This window comes from Notechis scutatus, chromosome 9 (genome assembly GCF_049901735.1).
Source record: "Notechis scutatus isolate UNSWTSFEM ecotype Mainland chromosome 9, rNotScu1.2, whole genome shotgun sequence".
Taxonomy (NCBI): domain Eukaryota; kingdom Metazoa; phylum Chordata; class Lepidosauria; order Squamata; family Elapidae; genus Notechis; species Notechis scutatus.
Window position 1 is genome coordinate 768,598 of NC_142017.1, and position 19,682 is coordinate 788,279.

The window sequence follows — 19,682 nt, forward strand, 5'->3', positions numbered from 1 at the left end:
GATGTGCAAAAATTACAGGATTTGTTGCTTTCTGACACATCATCTTTATTGAATGGTACAGTATGGTATCATTTGTTCTGTAAAAAGATTGGAGTGCGTTTAGTAAAATGCCTTTTGCTTTACTTGTACTACATGTGGTTCACATTGTGTGTGTGGGGTGGGGGGTGGGGGGGTGCATGTGCGAAAACCCCACTTTGCAAAGGTATTGTTCCTTTCTCAATTTCAGGGACTGGACTCTCTCCGTCTCCATAGGATGGGGCTGCCTGCTTGTGGCTGCAACAGATAAGTGTTAAAGGCAGCTGCACCACTTTGGCAGAAACAATGGGTCATGCTGAATAAGCAATGGAAATAGGCAATAAATAACAACAATATAATAAACAATTACTTTTTGAATTTGTAATAAAGTATTTTAAATATTTGGACAGTGTTCTCTGAGCTTGGTTTGCTTGCAGACACCCAACAACTATAGGTAACATCATCAGTGCCAGTGGGTGTAAGATTGGCACTGTTTATATACAGTAGCTCACACTGCGTGGGTGGGGTGTGATTTTCTTCCCGTCAATGTCTTCATTAGGGTATTGTTTTCTGCTTGAATGTTTGTTTGAAGTTAATCCCTGCTTACCAGAGTGGAGGCTGCTGGAGGGGATGAGTTTTGGTCTTTTTGTTTCCTTCTTAGCTTTTTGATTGTCTCTTTTAAATTGTGTGTAAATATTGGATAACATACAATTGTTTAAAAAGAGTATGATCATATAGCACTAAATCATGAACTCACAAATGTAATAAACCCATTTTTGATGTAGACAGGAGGAAGATTCAAGAAAAATCAAATAAAGAACCATCATCATATCTGTCACCCCGAAATCCAAGGATAACATTGTTCAGAACAGAGGATAGGAAATGTGGTTTTCCTAGTTAACACCCTCCCCCTTTTAAAGTTCAACAATACTTGGATCTGCAGCACTTCTAAATCTTTATTGAAATACAGCAGCCTGTTGGAAACAACATACAAGATCATCCAGTGTAAACAAAGGCAAATATATGTGTATAGCCTAAAATTCCACTTCATTTATGCTGCAGTTCCTAAATTTGAGAAATGGGTTTCCACAAAGATGTTGCCAGGCTGCAGACAAGCATAGGGAGCTTGTGGCTTTACTTTAGATGCTGCTGAGCCCCGATTCTCAGCCACCTTTGCTCCCTCACCAAGAACCATTCAGTTGTGTTGCATATAGTCAGCTTCCCCTCGGAAATGCCCAACATCACCAGGCAGGAACTGGGTGGCTTAACTGGAGTTCTCCACCAGAACAAATTGGGGTGCGGTTCCTCAGCTGACCACCGGGTGGCAGATGCTGATCACAGGAGACCAGAGTCTGGCACAAGGGGGCGCTGAGGTAGCAGGACTAGAATAGTTGCCTTTTCTCAACTCTGCAATGCAAGGGCCCACTTCGAAACTCTCTTAACACGCCTCTCTGCACAGAGATAGCTCAGTGCCAGTGTTACAAGTCAGAGTCCCTCCCCCACCCAAGTGCCTGGGACGGTCATCCAGGATTCTACAAGGAGAGGAGGAAGTGAGGTGACGCTCCAAGGGGCACCCACTGCTTTGGACAGATGTGAACAAACGCTCCCTCTGGGAACTACCACCTCCTAAAGGCAAAACTGGGCCTGTCCTCCTCCTCCTCCTCCTCCTCCTCTCTGTCAGCAGTGCCCCGAACTGTTGATAAAGCTCATGTCCCTCCAGTTTCTACATGCACCACAAACACAGCAGCAGGAAGAAAGCCCTATAGGATCTAAGAAATGGGATCGACTCAGGCTGCTGGGTACCAGCAACCAAACGGTTCTAGTGAGGATAGCTAAGCAGGAAGCCCCAGGCAGAGAGCTGGGTTGGTTCTCTCAGACCAAAGCCAAAGGGGTCTCAAAGATGGTGCTTCTGGCACTGTTCACCGCTTGGCCTGCCCACTGCCCCCCATCCAAACTGGGCTGGATTCAGGGTGCAAAAATAAGGATCCTTAGCACTTCTAAGTTTGGAAGAAAAACCTGAATCCAACCGGCTACTCGCTTCGTGATGGCGTTTCAAACATAGCTCAGGTGAGGCTCCTGCTCCTCCTTGTAGGGGGGCAACTGGGGAGGCGGCTCTTCCTCTCCTCTGTCCTGCTTGTCTCTCTCGGCTTCTATCCAGCTCTGGGGAGAGATCGTTTTCTTGGGCCCGTGGGGGGGAGGGCCAAGAAGGGCTTCGATGTCCTCGTAGTTGATCACTTCTTTCTCCAACAGGGCGTCTGCCAGCTGGAGAGGAAGAATTGGCAGGCTTAAATAAATGCGCCTTAGCAGAAGCTTCCGCATTTGCCACAGGAGTCAAAAACGGCACAGGGACCTGATGCCCTGCCATGCACCAAGCAAGGGGCCTTGATAACGGGACAGACCTGGGCCCAGCAAGCCCTCTGGAAACGCAGAGCTCTGGGTAAAGGGGTTGGCCCCTCCACTTCCAAAGACTGGGATAGTTTTGTGGTCAACTACAAAACGTTTTGCATCCAGGAAATCTGGCTGTAGAAAACTCTTCTCCCCTGACCTATGCATTCCAGCTAAGGAGCCAGAAAGAGCTGCCCGGACCAGGAATTGCTCTGCCGGTGGGAAAACTGAAAAGTGGCAAACCTGCCACATTTTCTTTTGAGAATGCCGTGTATCTGGAATATCACAAGCTGCTTTTACTTCTGCATCATCTACATCCAGATATTCCAGAATGAAACCACAGACCTGCCTGTTCTGGAAGAAAAACAAAATGCTCCGGAGGGATACCACACCGACATGAAATGTTTTGCACATCCTTGGCAATCTCTTAAGTTTCTGGCACTGCCCAGGTCAGAGACAACATGGGGCAGAATTCACCCTCTTTGCCCTACCATAGAGCCTGCTAGCCCAGAAAAGACGAGGGGGTGAGAAGGTACACCATGGGCATGCGGAGCTCTGTACAACCAGGTGTACACAGGAGACCAAAGCTTCCTGCTCCTCAAGGGAGGACCTGGTCCACTTCAGAGTGCAGGAAGCCTCTCTCGGTTTCTTTGGCCTGCCGAGGCCCGGAGAGGCTTTCCACACCACTTGGCTTCTTGGCTCCCCCTGCACAAAAGGGGCAGACTTCGGAGTGCTGCAGTGAGGTCATCCTAGCAGAGGCCTGGCCTCTTTGCCAGCTTTCAAGCAGGGGTGTTATTATACTTTTCTCTTTAGTACCATACTTGCTCTGCGATTCACTTGAGCCTCACAGGAGAAGCCAGAAGGGAGCAACGTGCTAGGGACTGACTGCCGATCCTCTGCCGGCCTTTTGCCCTCCCCAGCCTCCTTGGGCCCCCCAGGACCGTATAAGGGCCTTTACCATCTTCAGTTTGTCCCGGTTGTCCATCAGCAGTTTCTCTGTGCGCCTGTACGCTTGGGCTATCAGCAGCTTTGCTTCCTGGGGAAAAGAGAACCGTGGAAGGAAGGGGAGACACCACTGACTAAGGCCACTGATCCCAACCTTTCAGTGAACGCTCCCAGCAGGGAGAAGCGGCGGCTGAGGGTCCAGTGTCCAAGAGGCAGGATTGGGCCAGTTGGATCATCTTCCTGCCTGGGAAGCTGCAGTGGGGAGGGGTCCCCCCTCAGGAGCCCTGCAACTGGAAAGAAGCCAGTCCCGCCTCCCCTGCAACTCGACCCCCCCACCCCGGGAGAGCCTTACATGGTCCATTACTTGCTGGAGCCCTTGGCTGAAGGGGCGCCGTCCAATCCCTGGACCGCTTTCCGTCTCTGGGAAGGACAGGTGGCCGATGGAGGGCATCATTCCGTACTGTTTCACCATGGAGTAGGCTATCCTGGTGACCTTCCGGAGGTCATCTTGGGCCCCTGGAGCAAAGCAGGGTAAAAACGGAGGCAACTGACGCTGGGAAAGTCTTCAAAGGCGACCGAGGGGCTTTTCCCATCCCACCCAAAGGGAGGCCAAGGCAACTGAGTCGTGTCCTGGCCCTTTTCTGCACAAGGCCGGCCCTCCTCACCTGTGGTCACTTTGTTAAAGGTGATGGCTTCTGCCACTCTGCCCCCCAGCGCCATGCACATCCGCTCGAAGAGCTGGTCCTTGGTCAGCAGGTACTGGTCCTTGGGCAGGATCTGGGCAAAGCCCAGCGCAGCGTTTGTGCGGGGAGCTATGGACACCTAGGGCAGAGGAGACGGGGGGAGGAGGGATGGTGAGCCGACTGGTCTCCCTCCGTGTGCCTAGCTTCACGGCAGAGAGCCAGCTGACCTTCAGCACGGCTTCGGTGTGCTCCAACAGCCAGCCCACCAGGGCGTGGCCCGATTCGTGGAATGCCACCACCCTCCGCTCCTCCTGCGAAAGGATCTTGTTCCTCTTGACAGCTCCTGTGAAGGGGGGAGAGAAAGCTCTCAGTTTCCCAGGTTTGTTTCCAGCATCCAGAAGCCTCCCGTGTCTCTTGAGTCATGAGGAGGCCAAGGAAGCGGAGAACAACACTTGCTTGAAGAAAGGCTTACAAATGGGTTGTTAGGCAACCACGCAAGTCCACAATCTCACACCTGAGGCTTACAGACCCCTTCTCTAGTTTTAACTGCTATTAAACTTTGCCTCACCGGAAGATGACCTTGCAGCCAAGAAACATCCAAGCAAAGAAACTATGTCTCCGGTTAGAAAAACCCCATTTCTGTCCTCAAAGGGCTGGCTGCGTAGGTGGTTTCCCACCAGAAGACCTCCAGCAGCCTTGCTCCACCACGCGTCCCCTACAAATTCCAGCCAGTGTGGTTCGTCTAGGCCAGCCTCTATGGAGACCCCCCAACTCAGAAGGGGCTAAACTAGGGTCTGCTTCCATCGGAAGATCCTTAATGCAACAAAAATGCCCCCAACCCCCCCACAACCATGGCCTGGGAGCTGACATCCGTCCACTCGTGTTCAGAGAGCTCAAAGCCAAAGGCCTGTTGTCCATCAAGCACAACGTGGTCAGGGTTAGTCATCACTCAGGGGAGCCTGGTGGTCCACACCAGATCCCAAGTGAGCCAGAGCTGAGACCCAACCTGCCTCGCTCGGTCGGGTCGGCCACTTGGATGGCTCTCCCAGCAGAGCTCTCCTCCCAAATCTAGGCTGAAGAACACGATCGCTCCACCCCCCACCCCCAGGAAAGAAAAGAGGACGCAATTACCTGCAATTACTCTCTCCACAGCACACTCAAAGCTGATTGTGTCGATGGATTTGTACCCCTCTCTGGCAGCGTGGAGAGCCGCCTCGTTACAAATGTTGGCAATATCAGCTCCTGTGGAGAAAACCCAGCGACTCTTGTTCGGCTTCTGGAGCATGGCAGGGTGGGGAGAGAACAGGGGGCTCTTAAGAAGCCAAGGCAGGGTCCTCAGTGGGGCCACCCCCCGTTGCCCAGATGCCAAGGGCCAGCAGTGATGCCAGCGAGGGAAAGAAAGCAAATCTCCACCTCGGCTCTTCACTTGCCAACCCAGCTTGGAAGGCAGTTCCAGGCAGCCAGTCCACCCCTTGACTGGGGTGGGTGGGGGGGTGTTAGCCCTCTTTGCCTGGTCATCCAAGCTGCTAAGTCTCAAGGTCCGTTGTTCCTTTGGCTGCATTTCCCTGCCTGCAGAAATAATGGCTGTGTAGCCTCCTCCTGCAGGGTCCGATCCTGAATGTGAATCTACTCCTCGTTCCACTCTCTTCTTGCCTGTCTAGCGTCCGAAAACCTTCATCTTGGGCTCTGTTTCACAGCAAGGCAAACCTCCGGGTCCCCTAAAGACACCTGGGCTCTGGTCACTCAGCTTTCTAAAGAGCAGCATTTTTTCTTCAAGGAAAGGCAGCGGAGCCTCTCAGTTACATTACACCAAGGTAGCTGGACAAGGCGAGGGAAATGTGGCTGACAGAACAGGTTCGTTTTCAAGTTGTGCAAGGTAACAAAAGTTATTTAACATCTGGCAGAATTTAAGGTAGAGAAACACTGAAGAAAATGGGATTTCTTTCTAACCTCTTTACTGTCAATGGCCATAGATGGCACCAGTATTTTATTGGTGTAAAGAAGTAATGCATTTGGATGTGGGTGTGCGGTGTGGATGTGTGAACTGAGAAGCCCAGGGCTGGCTGGGGGGAGATTTATCACGTGGCTGGGATGAGGCTTAGGAGTGTGAACCGCTTCCCCCCCCCCCACCCCTCCCAAGATGCACCAGGGACAGCGGTTTCTGCCCTCTTTTCCTCTGTAGCCCCAGCCAGATCCCACCCTCTCCTAAACCTTCTTCTGCCAGCCTCCCTCCCTCCCTGGCCCCGCCCCCAGGAAATTCAGCCCTGTTCAGTTTTTGGAGGTTGTCTTGCTGATGGACAGACAGGCGGCCGCTTCCCAGCATCCTTACTAATAACTTACTCAAATCTTAGGATGAGAGGATGGCAGTAATTTTTAGAAACCCTCATTTACCAGAAGGTGTTTCTGGGAATGTGTCTGGCTTTCATCTCTTCTTCCCATGACTTTCCCTCCAGGGACGTGAGGCTTTGCGCATGCTTCCCTCAAGGCTGAGCATGGCAACCAGTTCAAAGACCGGCAGAATTTGGATCTGGGTCTCCCCGTCCTGGGGAACGACCTCTGCAGCCGGGGGGATCTCACAGGGTCTTTACAGCTAACACCCCCGCAATCCTCCTCTGCCTCGGAGGGTATTTCTGGTCTCCTCCAACAGTCCTTCGTTTTCTCTTCTTCCTCTATTTAAACCTCATTCATTGCTAGCATCCAGGGATTTTTCTCTAAACCAACCGAGGCATTTTATTTAAATGTTTAAAAACTGAGAAAATAAAAAGTTCAGCGAAAGGAAAAGAAAAGCAAGCCGCCTGGAAGTGGGTTGAAAGCAGGCCTCTCAAGGAGGGAGCAGGCAGGAGCCAGGCCTGCTGGTCGTGCTGCCTAAGCAGGGTCCCAACCGCAGGCCCGATCTGGCTGCCCACACAGAGGGGCTGCAAGGAGGTCATCGGACCCAACCCCGGGGTGCTCTCAGGAGGGGGGGAGCCAGGAGAACCAGCCTGGCGTGGCCCTGGGATGGCCCTGATGTGGCTGCAGAGGCTGCTGGGAAAGAGGAGGCACATCGGCTCCGAGTTGGGGCGTGTAGGCGGCGGAATGGACAGCCACAAAGCGGCAGCCGCCACAGGATGGGGGCAGGGCTGGGCTGGCAGGGAATGCAGAGGGGACTCCTTGCTCTCTCTTCCAAGGGGAAGGATCCCCCCCAAGCTCTGGGCGGGGGGCTTGGAGAAGCTGGATCTTTTGTCCCCCTCCCCATACGTACCGCTGAAGCCTGGGGTGAGTTCAGCCAACCGCTGGGAGTAGAAGCTGCCGGGCTGGGAGAGCTTCAGCCCCTTCAGGTGTTGCTCGAAGATCTCCCTTCTCTCCTGCAAAGAGCAGAGCGGACGTGTTGCCACAGATCCTCTGGACGGAGGTGGGGGTAGGGGGGCGGGGGTGTGTGTGTCTGTCAAGGACTGGAGGGCAGAGAAAGGCAGACCCTCCACTCTCCCGAGGGCCCCTGGACCGGCCTGGGGAGGGCCGCTCTCAGGCTTAAGTGCACAGAGAGCCTGCCTGGGTCTCGGACTGAGCAGGTGGCCTTGGCTGCTCCAGGGCAGGAGGTCTCGGGCACGAGACAAAGATGGCTGAGGCTTCCCTAGGCCCAGCCTCCCCCCCAACCCCGCCTGTCCAGCCTGTCCTTCCCCAGGAGACCAGAGGGAAGAGCCTGCTGAGGGGCCGCCCCTCTTTTCCCCAGAGGCCGTGGCTCTCCTCCTCCTCCTCCTCCTGCCTTTCCCCCACTGCACTGTTAGCACCAAGAGAGGGAATCCAGACCTTCCCTCCAGGCATGAATGAAAGGAAGGAAATTGGGGCTGGGGGGGAATCAGGCTGGCCCTGTGCCAGAGTGTGACTCATGGGGCTGGTTACAATAGCCCTGATTAGAGCAGGGGGCTCAGCTGCCAGAATTTCCTGCTCCTTTTTCCTTCAGGGCAGCTGCGCAGCTCCAGCTCCTGGTGCCAGATCAGATCAGGCATCTGAGGAATTTTAGGCCAAAACAGGGAAGAACCAGAAAGGGCAGCTTGGCCGGGAAAGGAAAAGGAGCTGCTGCTGCTAGCCCAAAGAGGGAAGCGCAGTCGGGGGGTCTTGCTACCCGTTCTAGGGAGAGCAGGGAACCCTCTTGGTGCCCCCACCTTCCTCAGCCAGCTAAATCGAGGCCCCTGGCTTTCAATGAACCCCTGGATCACGTGACTCCGAATGAATCATCGCCACAAGGAAAGTAGGGTGTTCAAGCAGGGGACTGGCCATGCAGAGGCGTGGAGGCTTCTGATTCAAGAATCCGGAGGGGCATTTCCTTCCTCTACTTCCAATATAGTACCTGCAGAGTGGGCAGGTCGATAAAAATGTGGCGATCCAGCCTCCCGGGCCTCATGAGGGCATTATCCAGGATATCCGCTCGGTTGGTGGAGGCCAGCACGATGACGTGGTCCGTGGTCCCCATCCCTGCAGAAGAGAAACGGCGGAAGCTCAGAAACACATGGGAGGGGCAAAGAGGCCAGAGATACCCTTCTCCACGCCACAGGTGCAGCCGCAATACAGGGACAGTCCAGTGGGGATGCTGGACCAAGACGAGGGAGGTGCTCATAAACCTTTGTGTGTGTGTGTGTGTGTAGGAAATCTGACTTATGTAATTATGGAGTGTGGAATGTTTCTTTAAACCACTCGCCTGCACTCTTCAACTGAAAACAGAAGTCAGACATGTGGTAAATGGGAACATAAATTGGGAACACGCCATCCAATCCTTGCAGACAACTCTAACCCTTTCTGGACTTTACATTGCCATATTCAGCCCACAATTTCCCCCACCACTCAGCACCAGCCAAATTTCAGAAGAGCAGAGTTGGAAGGGATTTTTGGAGGTCTTCAATTTCAGACAAGTGGCTGTCCAGGCTCTTCTTCAAAAAGGCTCCAGTGATGGAGCATCCACAACTTCTGGAGGTTAGTTGTTCTCGCCGCCAGGGAATTCCGCCTTCGTTCCAGGTTGCTTCTCTCCTTGTTTCCATCCGTTGCGTCTTGTCCTGCCTTCAGGGGCTTTGGAGAAGAGGTGGGCCCCTAGTCCTTCTTTTCATTACATAAAAACTGTTTATAACCATTTCAGGCCACTTGCCAGAAGCCTGCTGCATTTGCATGGAAGGTCCAGCTCCTTCCTGCGGACACACAACAGCCCTGCCTGCTCTTTCCACTTCTGGAAGCGCATCTGGCACCAGAGCAGCGTTGGCACTGCCAGCTGAAGGATCTCTTTCTCGGTCAGCCTGTCAGTCCACAGAACCTGCCCACCTTCCAGTGGCCACAAACCCACTGATTGGAGCCTGTGGGATTGAGTTCTGCAAGTGGAGCCCTTCCAGTGGCAGGAGTGGCATCCATCTTCAATCAACAGTTTTTAGCTCCTGTGTGGAAGTGTTCGGCATCGGCACATGCTGGCTGAACATGCACAACGCTGCCAAGACAGCCTCTTCTTTCTAGGTGCCCCGTCCTTTTGTTCTCCTCCAGATACGCACCAGGCTGTCAATGCCTGGAACTGGATGCAGCATCTGAAGTGGGTCTGGCCAACACAGAACACACAGCAGAAGGACGAGGGAGTTTTTCCCCCAAGCACGACCATACAACTCTGTTGCTTGAAGAGCCACTTTATAACTGCCTGGTGGTCCAGGCCACGTTTTGCCACTTTCTCTGTCAGGAAAGGTGGGTGCTGAGCTTTAACCTGCTGAGGGGGCAGCAAAGTAAGAAGGCTACCTGCTTATTGCGCACACCTGTCCGGAAAAGGGGCCTTCTTGACCCCAAGCAGCTTGGCTCTCTAAACGCTCAGGCTCTTACGAAGGGCACTAACAGCATTTCAAAGCAAGGTGCAGATATAAAGCAGAAGAACCCACAGAGGTTTCAGGAACGAAGACAGCCAAACATCCTCGGAGTAGGGAATAAGGGAGCTGACTCAGCCTTCAATGCCAATACCGGAGCTCGGCTCATTCTCAACCAGTCTGAGCAGAAATGGTTCCAAAGGCAGAGATTCATTTCTGCTTACAACTCTATCCACCCAGAAACAGAGTTCCATCGATCTAGGAGACCAAGCAGGCAGGGGCTGGCGGCTCTACCACTTCTGACATGCAGAAGGCCTGGCGTTGATTGAATTCATGCAATGCTGCTTCTACGGAGGCCTCCCCCGTGATCCGCTTGTAGCTGGAGAGAAGGCCGGCCGTCTTCCCAGCATTGCCATGGGCCTCCCTTCCCCAAAGCCTCCCCAGAAAGCTGGAAAGAGCAGGCCTGTCCTCCTGCCTGAGCAGTGGGACTGTCCTGGCGAAGCCCTGGAGGAGGAGAATCAGAGCAGAAGGAACTCCTTGAATCACCCTGCCCCTCTTGGGCTGCACGTCTCCCCGGCCAGCCGCGTCCAATGCAGCCAGCACTGATGTTCACCTTCCCTTCTGGCCAGCAAACAGAAACCCATCAAAGGAGAAGCAGCAGAGAAAAACATCGGAGCTGACAATGAAGGGAAGCCCAGGCCTCCAGATCTAAGGAAACAGGCAGCAGCTTGGGAAAGGAGGGCGGGGTGTGTGTGGGGGGGTGGAAGAGGCATGCTGGAGAGGAAATGCCCTGTTAGGAGGGGCGAATATCCTTTTGGGGAGGGGTGGGAAGAAAAGACCCCGGGCTTCAAAACCAACCGCTTTGCCATGAAAAACTGACCGTCCATTTCGACCAACAGCTGGTTCAGGGTTTGCTCCTCTTCTGTGTTGGAGAAGCCAGACATGTTTGTTGAGCGCCTTTTCCCAACCGCGTCTATTTCATCGATGTAGACGATGCACGGGGCACACGCCCGGGCTTCCTTGAAGAGGCTCCGCACCCGGGCAGCGCCAAGGCCTGCAGATGGGCAAAGTGGGAGTGAGCCGTGACCGAGGCACCTTTAGGCTGCGTCCAAGGCACAGAGGCTGGGCTCTCCAGGGCTCCTGCTCCTGTTGCTCGGGACCCTCGCAGCTCTCAACCAAGCCACAGGCTGCTGGGTCCCTTCCTAGCCAGGTGAGTCTTCTGCCAGGAGCTGGCAGAGGGCAAAGCAGCACCAATGGGGCAACGCAGGAAGCTCGGCTAATCAAAGCTCTGATGCTTCTTCTGGGGTCTGGAAGCTCCTCAAGAGCCACCCAATCCTCCCGAAGAATTTGGGGCTCCAGCAGAAGCTTTCTAAGGCCAGAAACGGTGGGGGATCAGGAAGTGGGGAGGAGCAGCAGCAGATCAGCGACCACCCCCACAAGCACCTTCGCGAGGAAACCGGTTCAAGTCCTCTGGAAAGCATCTCCTCCCACGGGAGGCTCCATGACCAAGAAAGAGGACTCACCGCCAATCACCTCCACAAATTCAGAGCCAGCTATTGCCAGGAATGGCACTTGGGCCTCTGTAGCCACCGCTTTTGCCAGCAAGGTCTTGCCGCAGCCCGGTGGCCCAAGCAAGAGGGCCCCTCTGGGCACTTTGGCACCCAGCTGGAGGTAGCGCTCCGGACTCTGGAACCAAAAGGAAGGGATGGAGCAGGGAACGCTGGAGAAACGAGGCGCTGTTCCCTTTCCCACAGGTGCCAGCAGGAGGCTAAAGGTATTCTGCAGCCTTTCCTACAGACTCTTTTGTTTGAAAGCATCTCGAGGAAGCAAAAACTGGTTTGCAGTGTCCCCCAACAATTCCCTGTCCTCGGCCTTCCTGCTTCCCAAGGCAAGTTGTCTCTTTTACCTTCAGGTAATCCACAAATTCCTTGACTTCTGTCTTGGCCTCGTGCAGGCCTGCCACGTCCTTGAAACTGATCCCTTTCCCCGATTTGCCATCTACGATTGTGAAGCGAGCCCTTTTCAGCTGGTTCTGCCAAGGAGGGGAAGAAAAAGCCCTTGTTGGCTGTGGTGCTTGGAGGGGAGGGGAGGGGAGGGGAGCTCAGATACTGATAGCCAGAGGTCTGCGGCGCAAACCCTGCATCCCCTCCCCAGGACAAAGCCTAGGTGGTGCCACTTCCTGTTTTCCATCCCAGTAGATAGCAGGCAAGGGGGGGGAGGAAGATACCCTGTCACCACGGCAACCCTCCTTCTGCTGAGCACGTGCCCCCCAGTCAAGCGCAGAGATGCCCACCCACCCTTTAGAGGGAAGGGCTGATGGGGGCTTCCTGAACTTAAGCATGCCTGAAAGAAAGCGTGCAGCCCCAGACTCCAAAAGTGCTGCCTCTCAAAGGGCTCGATGATATTTGGGGGGCAGCAGAGCAGCCCTGAAAACAACAGGCATCGCATTCCGGCCTCCTTTGAGCCGGAGAGATGGACAAAATCATTATTTACCTGAACCCTGGCAGTTCCTGGAGCTCAGCCTTCCCACCTGAGAGGGAAAGGGGCTCCCTTTTTGCCAACCTCCCCGCCCCCCATAGGAGGCTGAACAGCAGGCAACCCAGCACCGGCAACCGCGAGAGAGGAAGACGGAGGAGCCCCAGACTGCCCAGTCTCTGACCACCCCCATCTGGAGGATGTCAACCCCGCCCCCCCGCATGGTAAGGCTACTTACGAAGGCACTGAAGGCGCCTTCCCTTCCTGAGATGCCAGCCAGCCGAAAAACGTACCACAGAATGCCAACACTGACCACAGTCATTCCCAAGGTGTAGAGGGCACTGCCAAGACAAGGAGCACGAAAGGGTCAGCCTCGGCACCTGGAGACAAGTCTGAGTTTGGGGAGCCAAAAATACAGTAGAAAACTGGATTTCTCCAATAACAAAACAAACACAGGAGAGAACATGGGGTTTTTGGTGACTGCAAATCCTTTGGCTGCCTGCTCACTTAACAGCTCCAAGAGGGGAGAAACAGAAGCCATGCAACGTCAGTTTGGGGGAAGGTTCAAAGGAGAATCTATGCCAGCCCACTGCAACCGAGCTGTGTCTTGGTGACCCGGCCAAGAGGCAGAGTTTGCCGCCAGGAAGGGACCACCAAGCCCCTCCCAGGCAGCGGGCCTTCTGGCTACCAAACAGGACCTTTTCCCAAGGAACTCCTTTGCGCAGAGGCCTCCCGGCCTCTGCAGCCTCTATGGAAGTCGGGCCCTCCATTCTGAAGCTGTCGGATTCAGCTGTGGGCTGGACCATTCAGGCCAGTCCATGGCAGAAGCCACATCTTCAGGATAGGCTGCTGCTGCTCAGCACTCCATCTGGTCGTTGTGTACCCCAAGGTCAAAGTGCAGACAAGCAACTGTGAGGAAGGGAGAAAGGCGGACAAGAGCGGCTGCCAAGGTAGAGGCAATTCACGCCCTCCCTCCCAAGCTCTCCGTACTTTCCAAAGAAGCTGCTGCGCCTGTAAGAGACGGGGATTCGGTCGCTCAAGTCGATGTTCAGCTCATCTTCGGCCGCTCGCAATTTCTCCTCGAACTTGTCGATGTTTGCCACCTTCATCACATAGGTCAGGCTCAGCTTCTGGAAGACACAAAAAGGTGGAGAAGTCCCAGCCAGGTGAGCCTCCTCAGAGAAGGAAACGGAGGGCTGCCTCTGAATACAGAGCCATGGAGGGGCAATTCTAGAGAGGAAGAAAGCAGCCCCACAGGGCAAATATGGCTTCTTTACCCACCTGACCTCCCAACCTGTCAACACCCCAGCCTACCTGAAGTCTGGGTCAAAGCTACTTAAAAACAAACGAACAACCCAAAGCTAAAGTGATTCAGAAAAGCTACAATCAACCCTTTGGCTATTCAAATATTAGTACGCCATATTCTCTGCATTTGGAGTTTTCTCACCGGTTAACACCTGAACTGAAAATAATTTCAAGATCACTCCAAAGCTCAAATGTTTTAACTTAAGACTTTGGCCAAATGCTTCAGCTACGTTCTATCTAGAAAGCCCTTCAAGGGATCAAGGAACACACACAAGCTCTATTTCTCCTTTATTTCACATTAATTTCACTTAATGAAATTGTTCAGAAAAACATGAAAACTTCACAAAATGGGGGCAGAGGGAGTCATTGCGACTGGAGAATTCTGGCTACTGATTTAAAAGCTCAGGGCCCACAGCGGCCTTTCCCAGCGAACGAAGAGCCACAAAGGACACTCACGGGCCAACCAAAGACCACGGCCCCTGGGTGCAGGTGGATTTCCACAATCTCGCTCTCCGGCACCACCTGCACACTCTGCACCTCCCCCTTGGCCAGCAGCTCGTTGACAAAGTCGTTCCAGGAGATGCTTCCCGCGCTGCTGGTCAGCGAGTTCAGCAGGCTCATGATGATGGCTATGAAGAAGAGGACCTTCAGCCGCTCGCGATACATCTGGTCTTCCCTCTCCCGGCGTCTCTTTTCCTCTGGGGAGAGGAAACGTAAGAGCCCAACAAGCTGATTATGCCTCAGGCCACAATCTCCCCCTTTTTTGTTCCACATTTCAGCCTTCCTTAGAAAACAAAGCTGGGCTAGAAAACCAGCATCTGGTTTGCAGGACAGTATTGTGTTTCAGCCATTGCCCGGGCTGAATGAAGGGAGGCCAGAGCGGGGCCGGCCAGCTGGGCGGCAGGAGAGGCCTATTCAGGCCAGGCCAACGGCTGGGGAGCAGAAGACCTCAGGGAACTACCTAGCTGCGATGCCAGCCATGGTCTTCGGCAGGCGGGGTGGGGGCTTTGTATCGGCCAGCCAGTGTTTCTCAGACAAAAGTAGACAAAAGCCAGAAAAGGAAAAGGCGAATGTGTTTTAGTCTTAGAAAGGGCCTTCTGCAGCACCTATGTACCGAAGGGCAAGCTGCCCCATTGCCAGGGGAAGGCTGCAGAGAAACCAGCTTTGCAACGATACCCACTACTCCCGAAACTCTCCCAGGAATCACAGGAAAGGAACCCTTTGCACCATTTTCTCCTGGGGATGTAGCCGCAGTACTCTAGTTTTAAGCTGCGGCTTAGCACTACAGGTGAAGCTGCTGAGAAGGGCAGTTTAAAACTCTAACAAACAGGCTGCATTGGCTTCTTAACCGCCTAATCTTAGAACTGGGTTTAGTACTACTGTGACCTCAACCCATTCACTCCTGTGCTGGGCTTAGAGCAGAACCTCCATGAATTGCGGGAGGAAGAGGCATCTGATGGTTCCCAATCTCAGCCTCCTTTCAGATCCCGGACAGCAGGATCCTCTCTTCAGCAGGTCAGGCCCTTTACCCAGCCAGGAAAGAGAACCAGACGTGGGGCTCACGTCTGCACGGCTTCATCTAGCAAACCCCAGAGCTCTCTCTTTTTCAAACAGCTTAGAATTAAAGGGTGAAATGGCTTTTATTCCCAGAGAAAAGCCCACTGCCCATAATTCAGGTTCCCCAATATGTGGCTGCACCTAGGCCACGAAATCTATCTGTGGTGCTTTTCAGAGTAATTTAAGATGCAGAGAGATCTGAGCTGGATGGGAGGCTAACTAGGCTGACTGAAAAGGGAAGACGAACATGCTTCCCCCAAACCAAAAAAACCTACTGGGGGCTTCATAGTAAAACTGCATATAAATCCAAACTTACCCTCATCTTCCTTTGGGGATTTCCCTTTGGGCTTTTTCCCACTTCGGTCATTGCGATGAGAACCAGATGTAGAAAAATAGCAGCAGGTGCCACCAGTAAGGAAGCCTGCAGTCAAGGCCAGATACCTCTCATCTGCTTGGCACAAAGAAGAGCCAGGAGTGTAGAATTGTTCAGTTGTTATTCCAAAACAAGCAGAGTTCTCAGAGTTTCAAATGAAGGGCCCAGGTTTGGCTTAACTTTCAGCACCCCAGAGTGGAGACAGGACCTGTAACTCTGTCAGGTGGCCCTTTCAACCATCGCCTGGTGGGAGCCATTCCAGTGGGACAGTGAGGCAGCCAGAAGGAAGGAAGGAAGGCCCACCATCAACCAGGCTTCTGGAGAAACACCAGTAAGCTCCTTCTTTCCCAGAACCGCTTCAAAGCTTCCTACGTGAGCTGCCTCTTCAAGGACTGTTTGGAGAAGACATGGCATTGAGGGAGGGAGGTGGGGAGAGAAGAGTTCCTTTGCTCCAGTGCCCCAACTGGGCCAGGAAGTTCATGTTGTTATGCCCGATGCAAACTCAGAGAAGTGCTCAGGCAGTTTAAACCATTTTATGAAACAGAAGTCTCTCTGACCAGCCTCCTTTAGACATTTTATGAATTATGTTGCTGTAGTTGATTTCTTTAAATTACTGTTTTCATTGTAGAATAGCATTTTTATGGCACCTAGTACATCATTTGGGGAGGAATGATCTAAAAACATTTAAGTGAAAGTTAATCTTGCCTAGGTTTCCCCCTCTGTGCTCATTCCTTTTTCACTCTGGAGTGCAACCTGGGGCAAAGATGGGATCCTCAGAAGGATCTTTTGCAGGCTCTTCAGCAGGGGAGGCCCCAAAGGGCAGTCCAGCATCAGTGGGCACTGCAAGGAACCCCCCACCCCTTTGACAGGGCTGGAAAGAGAAAGTCCTCCTGGGATCAGAGCAAACAACGGCTAAGACGGGATGGAAATGATCGAGGGGGAGCCAGACAGCCGCCCAGGCCGAAGTATAACCCCCCCCCCTTGAGCGGGTCTGGCGTCTCTGGGCAAAAGCCCCGCTGCCCCTTCCTCCATTTCCCAGGGAGGCTCCTATTTGCTTTACTGCTGAATGCATTTCTGGGACCGCCCATCTCGCCTGCAGCCCCGGGGCGGTTGCATTCAGTGAAGAGGAAAAACGGGCAAAACCCCGCCAATCCATCCTCGAAGACACAAATAGACCCCCTGAGAATGGACAGCGGGGGGCTTCCTACTCACCCAGCAGCCTCCACAGCCGGGCGGGGGTCCACGCAGGCCAGGCCCGGCAGCCCCTGGAGAGCGCGCCGGGCAGCCGGAGCTGAAAGGCAGAATGGGGAGGGGGAGGTCAGGGGAGCCCGAGCGGACCCTTCGCGGACCCCCCTCCGGCCTGGTTCGGGCCCTGCTGGCCCGCTCACCTGAAGGTCGTCGCCTGGCCTGCGCTCCGCGGGGGCCCGGGTCCAGCGGCGGCCCAGAGCCCCCGAGCGCCGCCCGGTAGAGGAGCCTCGGGCCGGAGGAGGCCGCGGCCCCCGCGCCGGAGCACCAGCAGCAGCAGCGAGGCGGCGCCCGTCATCCCCGGGCAGGCAGGCCGCGCGACGAGAAGGCAGCGGCCATCTAGGAAGCGGGCAGCCCGCTCTCAAGATGGCCGCCGCCCGGCCGGGAGACCTCGTGCCGCCACCTGGCGGGGAGTGAGGGGAGTCCCGGTCTCCAGCCTTAAAAGGTGGCGGCACGGGGGACTGGCCGGGCACCATGGGTCTTGTGGTGCCGCAGCCCCCCCAGAGCCTGACTCCCCCCTCCCGAGCCTGCAACCCTCGGCTGGCGGTTGAGACCAGGGGACGGGGGCGGGGCACTCGGGTGCAACGCTTCGATTTCTTTTTCAGGCCTGGAGCTGCCGGATGACAGAAGGACAAGAGCAGCCCCGCCGTCCGTGGTGCGGAGGCCTCAGCAAATGGTGGGGAAAGAAGGCCCCGGAGGCCTCCTGCCGAGACAGTAGAACTCAGGCTGCCCCGCCGGCCCCTCTGTGGGTCCCAGGGAGAAGCCCCCAGCGCGGATGGAAGCCAGCCCAAAGGCGCCGCACTCGTCGGGTTATAGGATTTGGGCATATCCGCCTGGAAGCATCACCACAGAAGGCCTGGAAACAACTCGCTGGCGAAGAGGAATTAGGACACGCGAAGAAAAAGGGTACCATCAACCGACAGTAGAGTAAAATAGGGAAGTGGAAGGCTTCAGCACCATGGCCAAAAGTGTATTCTGGCTCCAGGTTTGGTGTGGTGCTTTCCTATTTGCATGTGGACACACCAGGATTATTAAAAGGATGCTCACTTGACTCAGAGATTCTGAATTTGCACACACCTTTAAGACCTGAGGGTTCCCTTCATAAAAAGGCATGGAGTCAAGTTGCAGAAGAGAATTTGCTCAGCTGGATAAGCAGGAGATACTTAATAGTTGAGCAACAGAGAGAAAAAGATTTAATGCAGTGTGACTAGAAAATAAAGTTAGTTTAGGCAGAAATGTTAAAGCTGTAACATTTTGTTTGAAGATCAGATTTGCAATGCTGGAAAGGCTTTCACAATTTCACTGAATAGAAACATCACTGCTCTTCCCTAAATAAATGGTTTCATTCTCCAACAACTTCCAAACAACAGACTTGCAAAACTTTCTTACGGTTGTAATCTCAGCCATCAAATTTGTGACAGACACACCCAGGATGTTAACTGGTTCCCTCTGGGACACAAGTAAACTTTTGATTAAACGAAGAGTCTGCTGCATAACCTACATACCTGTTTAGATAACTGTTTTTTAACTGAGAAACATTTGATGTAATGCACATAAAATTCAACTAGATTGTTTAATTGACAGAGTTGACATTTTGAAAGTAATTGTGGAGGAAGTGGGCCAAGAGGGAAAAAAAAACCTGTCACTTGCATTAAGATAGGCATTGGCTTCTTATGAAATATTGTGACTGAAATACTGCAAATGGCTGCCTTGATTGGAGCTTCATGTGCTGGAAGGTTGAAGCATGTAAAATTATAAAAAGGGCTCACAATATCTGGTGCAAAGGAAAATCAGGTTGGTTCTCTCATAATACTTTTTAACATTGTAGAGGATACTTATAATAGATTATTAGAATTATAGGTAGCTCCATTCTGGCTCTGAAACTAGTTTAATTGCAGCCATTCAGAGTTAATATATAATAGTATGCATTATCTTCTACTCTTTGAACGTTTGAAATGTAACCTTGAGAAAAGGTGATTTCATGCAGTGTCCTTTGAGTGCTTAATAAAGCTTCCTTTGGGAATACATCCAACGTTCAGACATAAAGCCATGTTCCAGCTATGATATCAGTGGGGGATTTTGGTAGGATTTTTTTCAAGTTTCTGGAGAATGGTAATAAAAATAATGGTGCTGGCTCATGCAACATGAATAAATGAACTCTACATACTCTAGGTCACCTAAGACTTATTTGTTTAATTCAAATAATCTTTTTTAAAAACTAGATTGGGCATGGAATAGGAAGAGTTCCACTTCTGGGGCAACCACTATGTTCTCCACAATTGGACAATCTTTTTGTCTTCTGAGTTTCTTCTCCTCACAGGGAGGAACAGAACAAGAGAAGGCAGCCCTGGAATTTCCAACCCATAGAAATATATATTAAGTGACTCAAAGCCTCCTGGGAGTGTAATATTGGGGTATGAATAGAGCCAGTTTGGTCTAATGATGAAGGCACCCAGTTAAAGGGGGTGCAGAGTCGCAGTCTGACCTTAGGCACCAGACAGCTCTCAGACTAACCCCCCTCACAGGGTTGTCGTGGGAAAAGAGAAGGAGGAGTCATATGTTTACCACTTTGAGTTAGTTTTGGAAAAAAAACAGGCGGGGTATAAAGGATGCCTGGGAGTGGGCTGCATCAGATGCCAATCGTCCAGCGCCGGCTCTTCCCCAGCTATCCAGAAAAGCCCTCGACGCCCGCGCTCCTGCTTGGCGGCTCGGCCCATGCCCCAGGGGGCTGCCACAGCAGGCTCCCCCGGCGTTTCGGGCAAGGTGCAGCTGCTGCTTTCGCGGAGCGCGGGGGAAACGTCTCCCTGCCCGGGAGGGCTCGTGGCCAAAGCCCCGGGCGCAGGCAGGCGGCTGGCTGGCAAGCAGGGAACAAGGCAGCGCGGAGCCAGCCATCCC

General features: G+C 53.3%; 1 protein-coding gene and 1 long non-coding RNA gene across 2 annotated transcripts; one reads left to right on the forward strand and one right to left on the reverse strand.

The window, feature by feature from the left end:
- Positions 1-951: 951 nt before the first annotated feature.
- On the reverse strand, positions 952-17,154 carry SPG7 (SPG7 matrix AAA peptidase subunit, paraplegin). Its single transcript, XM_026684869.2, is given in 18 exon segments — positions 952-2,277; positions 3,359-3,436; positions 3,698-3,861; positions 4,011-4,167; positions 4,256-4,371; positions 5,160-5,270; positions 7,270-7,372; positions 8,356-8,480; positions 10,713-10,886; positions 11,356-11,518; positions 11,739-11,864; positions 12,546-12,648; positions 13,298-13,437; positions 14,069-14,310; positions 15,486-15,617; positions 16,755-16,833; positions 16,931-16,989; positions 16,992-17,154. Coding segments are annotated over 18 exon segments (2,376 nt in total). The 5' UTR covers positions 17,086-17,154; the 3' UTR covers positions 952-2,067.
- On the forward strand, positions 17,128-18,963 carry LOC148129792 (uncharacterized). The gene is made up of 2 exons (XR_015750599.1): positions 17,128-17,232; positions 17,393-18,963. It is a non-coding gene; the product is annotated as an uncharacterized LOC148129792 (long non-coding RNA).
- Positions 18,964-19,682: the final 719 nt, after the last annotated feature.